Source organism: Micropterus salmoides, unplaced genomic scaffold, assembly GCF_014851395.1.
Source record: "Micropterus salmoides isolate LMB-PRFRI ecotype aquatic unplaced genomic scaffold, ASM1485139v1 Ms_hic_scaffold_11, whole genome shotgun sequence".
NCBI lineage: Eukaryota > Metazoa > Chordata > Actinopteri > Centrarchiformes > Centrarchidae > Micropterus > Micropterus salmoides.
In genome coordinates, this window is record NW_024040152.1 from 17,558,544 (window position 1) to 17,568,757 (window position 10,214).

The 10,214-nt window shown below is 39.2% G+C and overlaps 1 protein-coding gene across 1 annotated transcript; it reads left to right on the forward strand.

Annotated features, from left to right (window-relative positions):
- Positions 1-84: 84 nt before the first annotated feature.
- On the forward strand, positions 85-9,249 carry erp44 (endoplasmic reticulum protein 44; the record flags this gene model as incomplete). Its single annotated transcript, XM_038711549.1, is given in 9 exon segments — positions 85-240; positions 4,204-4,276; positions 5,110-5,149; positions 5,509-5,624; positions 6,473-6,657; positions 6,754-6,869; positions 8,549-8,723; positions 8,912-9,023; positions 9,108-9,249. Coding segments are annotated over 9 exon segments (1,019 nt in total), but the record flags the coding sequence as incomplete, so codon positions are not given.
- Between the last annotated feature and the right edge of the window lie 965 nt (positions 9,250-10,214).

Consider the following 10,214-nt stretch of genomic DNA (forward strand, 5'->3'; position numbering starts at 1 on the left):
AGTGAAAAAACAACATTACCCATAAAGCCAAGCGGGATAACAATACTAGGAAGTGTCCCTCGAGTTTCCGTGGTCACCGTGAGATCGGTTCGCCGTCAGTTTCCTGCTGCTGTAAGAAGAGCGGCGTCGAGACAGACTGGGAAGACTCAACACCACCACCTCCAATAACTATACTGTACAATGAAACTGTTAGCAATATCTCCATCTCTCGATATCCGCTTCGTCACGGTTATATCGCTGGTAAGCATCTTTATTTCAGCCTTATAATGTGCAACAGCCCTTTGATTTTAGCCACAAGAGGAAGCTAACGTTAGCTGAGTAACGTTAGTTAGCCCGCCGCCGGATAGTTAGCTGGTAGCTAACCGATGAGCCACTGCTGGCATGAGACGTGGCTTTTAAAGTGGCTAAGGTGACTAGCGAGCCAGCGACCCGCAGCTGGAGGTGCAGTTATGTAGCAGGTTCAGCGAGGAGGCCTTTTAAATGGGGTTCACCAAACGACTGCCATAACTAATCAAGTTATCCAGCTGCAATGTCAACTTGGCCGGTATTGTTGAGTAACGTTAGCTGTTGTGTTAACGTTACATCAAGCCTCATCCCACTTTATATAACCGAGTTGTTACTCGCACACCAGACTGTTTATTCCTGATTTTAAAAAATAGCTAAAGTTGGACTCTTGATAACTTTGTTGAGGAGGTATGAAGCATCCAGCTCGCATTATGTGCTAGCACAGATCGACAGCAGCGAGATACTTGCTAGCATGGTTAGTTTACGCGTTTTGTTGATTGACTTTGTTGGTCTGCTGTGTTTGATCAAGCTTAGTATTTGTTATTGTGCTGATGCACGGTTTTATTTTCTAACTCTTCGTGTGTCTGTATGTGTCTCTGAAGGATGCTCGCCGGTTGGTGAATTCCTCTGTTGTGGCTCATTCTTATTGGTTGACAACCCGGAACTAAAAATAGCGTAGCAGTTTTGCTGTTGTGAGAGTTTGGGCCTGAAATGAAAACTTACAACTTCATCTGGGCTGCAGAACAGTGTCTGCATTTGTCTAACCATTGTGGCATTGCATAGTAGTGTGTAGCCGTGTAATCCTATATGGCAAAAAGGTGTTTTGTTGAGTAGGATCAGATTTCAAAGGGAACCAGGAAATGTTTTCTATAGAGCAGTAATTTATAAAAGGATTTGTCAATCGGCAGAATAATTAGGAGCGCCGAAGTAATTTTTCTTGCAGAAATACTAAACATTCATTGCCTTTCTATACATCATTGTACATTGAAAATCCTTTGGTTTTGGACTATTGCTTGGATAAAAAGCAAGCTATTTTTACATTTCATATATTAGATTTATCATTTAATCAAAGACACAAATGTCAGATTAATTGATAATAGAAATAATACTTATTTGCAGCCCTAATTTTACACTAAACTAAGGGAGGGACCATGGCAGTTAAACTCTGTTGTAGTAGTGATTGTTACAGCCAGAAGGAGGATCATCATCATATATCCTGTTTAAAGAGGATCTTGCATCAGCACAGATCACAACAGATCAATAGAATGTGGAGGCATTGTTTTTAAGCATTTTAATGCTGTAGAAGTTTTGTCTGATGACATTAAATTGGGGCAGTGGGCGTCATTATGAAAAAATGGGCTTGGCCTTTGCAGCCTTAATGAAATCATTTAGTAAAAGAGTGAAAGCTTTAATAATAAAGTCTTCGTTGGTCTTCTTCTGTCATGTCATCTCCATTGTTAAACATAGGCCATTTTAAACAAAATAGTTCATTTAAGCTACAATTGCCTTTTTTAAATTTGCATTGGTATTTTCAGTTGGCAGTCAGCACCTCCACAACATCAGCCCTTTTTCTCTGTGCTGATCTCTTTCATATTCTTCTCTTTTATACAGCATTGCATCCAGAGCTGGAATTCTGAAATCCCTAGTTGGTACATCATAATTACAACCTTATTGTTTTTTGAATCGTCCATTGAGGAGAAACATTTAAAAAAAATGGATGGCTACAATATTTTATTTTCCCAACCCAAAAAACGGTCCCCCAGGCAACAGCTAATATTATGTCAGTGATATATGAGGATGTAGATTTTTTTTACTATTATCTGACTTACAGTAAAATGTTGTTTTACATTTACCATAGAGGTGATTTTGCTGACTTAGGGTCATGCAATAATTAAAATAAAACCTCAGTGTATTCATTGATTTTTGATTACATTATGTTGAATAATCTGAATTTCTTGAGCACCCTGCCCAAGATGCAACTTGGAAGTTCTTTGCAATTCCATTATCTTTGGTATATTAGAGCGACCATAGTTGTCGCCCATGTTCTCTAACAGATATGATGTCAGAGATAATGTCTGACAAAAAGAGAATGTTGGTAAAAATGTGTGCAGTATGTTTGGGTGTAATGGCCAAATGAATTAAGAGTGACGGAAAGAATATATGCAAACACGGTGCACCATATATTTGGATCAGTCTGCTGCACCTCTCAGTTCTTTTTAAAAACATGGTTGAAGACTTTTCTTTTTGACACATCAGATTTAAGGCTTTTAAATAATATCTTAAACTGCTCTGTAACTTGTTTTTGTTCTATTTAATTAATTTTAATTTTATTTAAATGTCTTCTTTATACTGCCCAATGTTGCTTTAATGTAGAGCAGTTTGAATTGCCTTGTTGTTGAAATGTGCTGTACCTATTAACTTGTTCTGCCTTCCCTTACCCACAGCCAAAATTAAGCCTTAGGTGGCTCACGCTCTGTGATGAGGTGAATGATCTAGGTGGAGCTAATATCAGCGCTGCTGATTCTTTTAAAGATGACAGCTGTAGTAGTTTTGACACCTATGGACAAATGTGGGCTCAAAACACAGTTAGAAATAAATGCAGTTCCACTGGTCTTTGTTTTGTTATACCTTTTGAGAAATATATCAAGTTTCAAAATACTGTTTGGATACTTTTTTAAAGGGTAATTGCATATATCCTGAAAAACACGTTATGGACACGTTATAGCTCTTCATCAGGTATCAGATAAAGATTTTCACAGTAACAGTGTAATGCACGTCCTTCCCTGTTTGTCATATATTTCTGTGACATCCAGACCATTACCATAAATATATAGTCCATGAGTTTATCAATATAACCTTTGCTAATTGGTCAATATGAAGGGACTCAAAAGAGAAAGAAATGCTAATATGCTATTTTTTTAACACACACCTTCTTGTCCAATGCGAATGTAGACCTGTATGAAACTCAAGTTCTTGTTTACATGCACACAAGAAACCAGGTTACAAGGGTAATGCGGGAAATCGTCAGAGCATGAATTTTATGTTGGTCTGCATCACACCTCTCATCTAGGGGTGGATGATATGGCCCTAAAACAATATCACAATATTTCAGGGTATTTCTGCGATAATGATATTCTTGACAATATGACAAAATACGGAAAAATGTTTTTGGTTTAGTAGAACTCACAATAGCTGTTGAGCACTCCTCGCACTCAACCGGGTGCTTCTACCTGAGATGGTGAAATAAGTTTGTTGTATGGTCCCCTTTTGTTGCTACGGTTTTCTTTCCCTTCTTACATATTACCGTGATTTGGTGTACAAATTATCTTTTGTAACCAAACACGTTCCACACCAATGATGTCGCTCCTCTTTCTAGGACTAATTCCTCCACCGCAAAGCCAGTAGCCATATTACTCTGCTTTAAGTCCGAATATTGCCATTATCACAATATGATATGATTTTTATCATATTAAAAATGATACCTGGGACACATTGGAGGTCAGGAGTTGGAAAAAAGTTGCTGTTTCTTTGGTTGCTCTACTCACCCACTCCCCATGGCAAATCTAATTATTATACGCAGCTCTAGAAATATATAACATATTTAAAAAAATATATACTAGTTTTCTAGTCTATACTAGTTTATAGTCTACATTGATATGTTGCATGAAGTAACACCATAGCGTGTTATGTGTGCTAAGGCATGCATTAAGTATACTTTACCCTGTGACAGCTGGTGTTGAGTTGACTCAGTCTGTAGATATGCTGATTAACAGTATGTTGACAGGTTTGTTGGTTCACTCAGTCTTTAATGAAACTGTCTTCAGAATATTTTTCCCCTCCCCCACATAGTTGCCTTAACTAGCAGTCTGTGTTTTTATGTTTTAATTGCTGATCTATATCTTCCCTGTGTGCGTGTAGGTGATGGGCCTTTCTACTCCTGGACAAGCAGAAATCACCAGTCTGGACTCAAGCAACATTGATGACGTCCTAAGTAAGGCATCACACTTTATTCTTCAAAAGTGACTTAAAGGAATAGTTTGGGAATTTTGGTAAAATGTTCTTTATTTGCTTTCTTGCTGAGAGTTAGATGAGAAGGTTGATACCACTCTGGTATGTCTGGCATAAAGACTGGAAGCAAGAGGAATCATCTTATTTCCTTGTATTTCTTTTTTGTCTAATTCTTGGCAGGAAAACAAAAAATCATATTTCCAAAAATGTCAAACGTTTCCTTTAATAGTCATTCAGATCTTTGTCCTCCACTATTTCTTCTCAGTTGTCTTTGAGAAATACATATATGTTTCCATCTTTGTTACCTCCACCAAGGATGTAGTGTTTTCAGTCCACTTTGTCTCTGTTAGCAGAATATCACAAAAATAGATTTTAGTGAAGTTTGGTGGCCAAAGAAGAACATGACCTATTATGTTATTAGTTAATATTTTACATTTTCTTATGACCCCTGCACTGTGAGCTGGATAGGCAAAGTTCTGTTTTCCTGTTAATGTTAATATTGGCCACACCCATTGCTGCACACCTCCCACAAATTCTATTAATATTCACCAAGGTGTGGATGCTAAAATATTTGGGATACCTGGAAAGTTTTCTATGGTTCTGTTGTGTTTTCTTACAATTGTTTGCCCCATTGTTGCAGATCTGCCCTACTTAATTGTTCTTGGACCCTTCCCTTCACTGACAGAAAACTGAGGGCTTAAAGATTGATTAGCCTAATTAATTAGTTTTCTAGCAAAACATACATTCATGAGTATATTTGGTTATATATATATATATATATGCTTTTATTTATTTCCTGTGTGTGTTTCCTTGCAGATAATGCTGGGGTGGCATTAGTGAATTTTTATGCAGACTGGTAAGTGTGTCACTGGACCTCTGTATATTATGTCAAGGATGTTTAAATTGAGTTTTGCTCATGAGGCAGACGTTTCCTATGAATACCACGTGGTGCAATAAGTATAATTAGATTGCTGTCATCCTCCGTAGAGATTTTGTTGATTTATTGTCAAAGGATTCTTACACAGTATGTCTGTTTGATTCTTATATATTTCTGAGCTGGTCTAATTCATGGATGAATTTGGGAGCTGGGAGCAAAAATCATTTGACCACATGGTCAAATACTGTCAGTCCATTGGACTAAAAAAAATCTTATTAATTTAATTCAAATTATGGAAATCCTTTTGACCTCACGCCACTCCTCTACCCGCGTTACAGGTGCAGGTTCAGTCAGATGCTCCATCCAATTTTTGAGGAGGCATCAAACATAGTGAGGGAGGAATTCCCCAATACCAAGCAGGTGGTGTTTGCCCGCGTCGACTGTGACCAACATTGTGAGTATTGCGTACCTTTTTATTAATTTTTAGTGTTCTTTCACATTATCAAGAAAAGTACCAAACAACAACTAGCAGATACAACTAACAATTAAACTTGAAAAAATATTATGAAATGTCTATCACGAATTACAAGAGCCATATATTTTATTCATTTCATCAGCTGCCAAAGTATTTCTTTCATAAAGATGTGAAACAAAGACAAAGGAACTCATCTTAGTAATTTTGCTGAAACTGGAAATGTTTTATTTTATAACTTACTTAAATGATGAATCAGTTAGTCAAATTATATTGGTATGTTGTGGTTGTTGTTTATGGTACTGGTATAACATCCTCTTTCTATATACGGATAGGAAACAAAAAAAGGCACACACACTCTTGCTATATTTGATGCACATATGTACACATGGATGCCCAACACACCAAAGCACAGACACATAAACCGCCAGCCTCAGCCTTTTGAGATAAAGCAAATTAAAGAGAATTATTGATGACCTGCAAACTGTTTGAAGACTAATGACAAAACTGCTGCTTCCTGTGAAGACGGGAGGCTTAGAGACACCCCGCGGGGAGATTGACACCTGCCACACACACACACACACACACACACACACACTCATTCACTGTGTGCAGAGAGAATATTTACTCTTGGCGGGGGGCAGCTTTCATGTGGGAGATCAGAGCACAGAGCTGACTGAAGGCAGTGTTTTCAGACTGAGGTTTAAGCGCCGTCTCTGTCACTGCTCATCCTCCTCATCCACCCATCCCCATGTGTTTTTACTCTGCTTCTTCCTCTTCATCAATTGATTTGTCCTTCTTTACTTAACTTCTCCTCTGCCTCTGTGTAGCGGATATAGCCCAGCGGTACCGCATAACCAAGTATCCGACATTGAAGCTGTTCCGCAATGGGATGATGATGAAGAGGGAGTACAGGGGTCAGAGGTCGGTGTCAGCCATCGCTGACTTCATCCGCCAGCAGCAGGTCGACCCTGTGAAAGAGTTACACTCAGTGGAGGAGTTTGCTACTGTGGATGTGAGTGGCAAACACACAAACTGTGTCTATAAAACATCGCCAATTTCCACAGTCATTGTAAAGTAAAATGGTATAATTTGTTTTTTTATTCAACAGAGGAGCAAGAGAAACATCATAGGTTACTTTGAAAAAAAGGACTCCGATAACTACCACTCATATGAAAAAGTAGCCAACATTCTTCGAGATGACTGCACATTCTTGGCTGCCTTTGGGTGAGACACAACTCCTCCTTTTCATCCATTTCCCATAATCATTCAAATGAAGTGCGAGCAACCACACAGCCCGATTCACAGCGTGGTTCTCAGCAAAACATTATCTGTTGATTGTCATGTTGACATGATGGAAGTCAGCGAGGCTGTGCAGTGAGTAAATCTCACTCCCTGACACCTTAAGAGATGCACTGGCGACCGACACTAGTGCCCATGGGTTTTAGGCTCTTCGTCAGCGTGTCTGCTTCCTGTACCTGAGGTCGTCGGTTCGAGTCAGGACTGTGCAGTACGTTCTCGGGAGCAGCTGGTTACATTGACATCATACCAGCATTACACCTTTCACTACAGTTTCAGTTTCTTTTTGTGTAAAATATGCCACAGACATTTATTACAACTGAGCACACACTCCTTAGTGCAGATCTTTTGTCTCCCCTTTCTGACAGTGAGAGTAATTACACTACAGAGTCGACACGTGCTTATGATGCATCAGCTCTACCCTACTGAGACGCTACTGTAGCTGTGTTTGCTCCTGCCTCCAGCTCTGGCAAACCAATCATTGCTGGTTGGCATAAAACACATCACCACCAGTTCAACAGGGCAGGAATGTCGCCATAGACACCAGATTTAAAAATATAGAGATATTTACCTGACAGTGATAGGCTTAATCAGCATTGTGTCATTCATTTATATGTAAATTTATAATGAAATGACATTATTGATGGCCATTATCAAAGTCCAATATAGAAAGATAGGGCTGGCAGTAGCAACACTGTGTGGACACCACATGTGTGTGAGCTGCAATAGTTCAGCAAGGTAGCCGTCACGTACAGGTAGAGGTAAGCGGTGTGGCCGAGGCGTTAGTTTCAGTTAGGGCTGAACGATTTGCGTTCTGTACGACTTGGATTTTACTGCAAGATATTGCAATTATGATTCAATTTGCGTTTTTTTGTTTTTTTCAATAAAAATAAAAAAGTTTAATATTTACTGTGTAATAGATAAAACAAAACAGAGCTAATTGCGGTCTAGTCAGTGCTTGTGCTCACACCAGAAGCCCTACATCGCATCCCAGAAGTGTCTCTCCGCTCTGCTCTGTGGAGAATATCCAGCAGTCTAGTTTTGATGGAAGCAACGTCAAGCAGCACAGAGCAGATGAACCAGGCAGGAAGTCGGACGGCATAGAGAATCCGGTCAATTTTCAAAATAAAACTCCCTTCGCAGACTCCTGATAGTATATCAACAATAAACACAGTTAAAACAGTCAAAAAAAAGAAACACTTTAACTACATAGCCTGCATAACCATGGCAGAAGTACAAAAATCCCACGTTTTCCTCTAGTTTTGTCTGTTGTAAAATGTACATGCCCTGTGCCCCCTCTGATTGGTGAGTGGGACTGTGGACAGGAGGCGCATGGCACTTGTGATTGGCAAGCAAGTCTGTCACACAAGGATGACAACGGAATGAATTTGCAACTGCGTGTCTGTTTAAAACGGGTCAGATGCGCTGGACAATTAACCTACATTTTTATTCGCAGTCTTCACGATTTAGCTTATCGCATTCTTTCAAATCGCAATTTTGATTTGAAAACGATTAATTCTCCAGACCTGGTTTCAATGTCACTTTTGTCAATGTCATTTCTTTTTATATTAATAAATCTCTTTTTTTTAACCGCTTTACTCTTATAGCACTGTGTCTGAGTCCGAGCGCTTCAGTGGAGACAATGTAATCTACAAGCCTGTGGGGGAGAACATTCCTGACATGGTCTATCTCGGCTCACTCACCAACTTCGACCTGACCTACGCTTGGGCCCAGGACAAGTGTGTGCCTCTGGTCAGGGAGATCACCTTTGAAAATGGAGAGGTGTGTTACCTGCTTCTTGTGTATAGAGCATTGTCGGCTTGATAATCTGTTTTGGTTAATCGATTATCGGTTTGAAATTAGATGTGTAAATCTGGAGGGTATTCATGAAGTCTGTGGGTAGTCCATCTGCTGAGCCACGGAAAGCCCCTGACTCCATTTGTCATTGACTTTTTGTGTGTTTTTTCCAGGAGCTGACTGAAGAAGGAATCCCTTTCCTCATCTTGTTCCATGTTAAAGAAGATGCACAGAGCTTAGAGCAGTTCCAGCAGGAAGTAGCTCGCCAGCTCATCAGCGAGAAAGGTGCGTGTGTGTGGCATTTTATACCTGGCGGTGATGTGATTTTTAGTTCAACCTGTGTTCATGACATTTTTGTCTCCTCCTCAGGGTCTATAAACTTCCTGCACGCGGACTGCGACAAGTTTCGCCATCCTCTGCTCCATATCCAGAAAACTCCAGCTGACTGTCCTGTCATTGCTATAGACTCCTTCAGACACATGTATGTCTTTCCCGACTTCAAAGACCTTGCGTAAGTACCACCTTTCACTTACTTACTCTATAAAATAATTTAGTTTTGCATGAAGATGCACTAAGTGTGTGCATGTGCGTGCGTGCGTTTGCAGAAATTTTTTACCTTAAAATGATATGAAAATTATTGTCAATCGCTAATAAATGATTAACTGTATGGTCATTTCAAACAATACCGATATAATTTTTTGGGGGTACTGTCGTGTGTACGTGTCTTTTTTTTAAACAGGGAAAAATATGGGCTGGTAATTGTTTAATGCGAAAAGAAATATTCAAATATAAATGCAACTGTAACAATGAATCATCCACATGTCAAATCAGTCTGATATATTCAGCATCCTTTTGGACATTTTTGAGCATTAAAATTGTTAATAACAAAATCTCCTTAATTTCATTACACACAGACAGACAGACACACACAGACAGACAGACAGACACACACACACACACACACACACACACACACACACACACACACACACACACACACACACACACACACACACACACACACACACACACACACACACACACCATAATCCATTGTGCACTCAAAACTAGAGAAATGTCACACCTCCTAAAATCTGTCCTTTCTGAATGGGCCCGGACACCGGAGCTAATGTGACATGATTTGGCACGTGCAATAAGTGCTAAACTAATCTAGTCTAATCTAATTTAATCTTATTTATTCTGCACCCCCACCCCACCACCACCACAACCACTCTGCCTCCCCCAGTCCCCAATCAGTCTGATCAGATAGACAGAAGCCCCGAGGACTGACCAGCCCACCACAACCTAATTACATCACATCACCAGTGCATGTGGCACGCTGCTTGTAATGACTTTAGCGCAGTGTATTTACTATATATATATATATATATATATATATATATATATATATATATATATATATATATATATATATATATATATATATATATATATATATATATATATATAAAATGT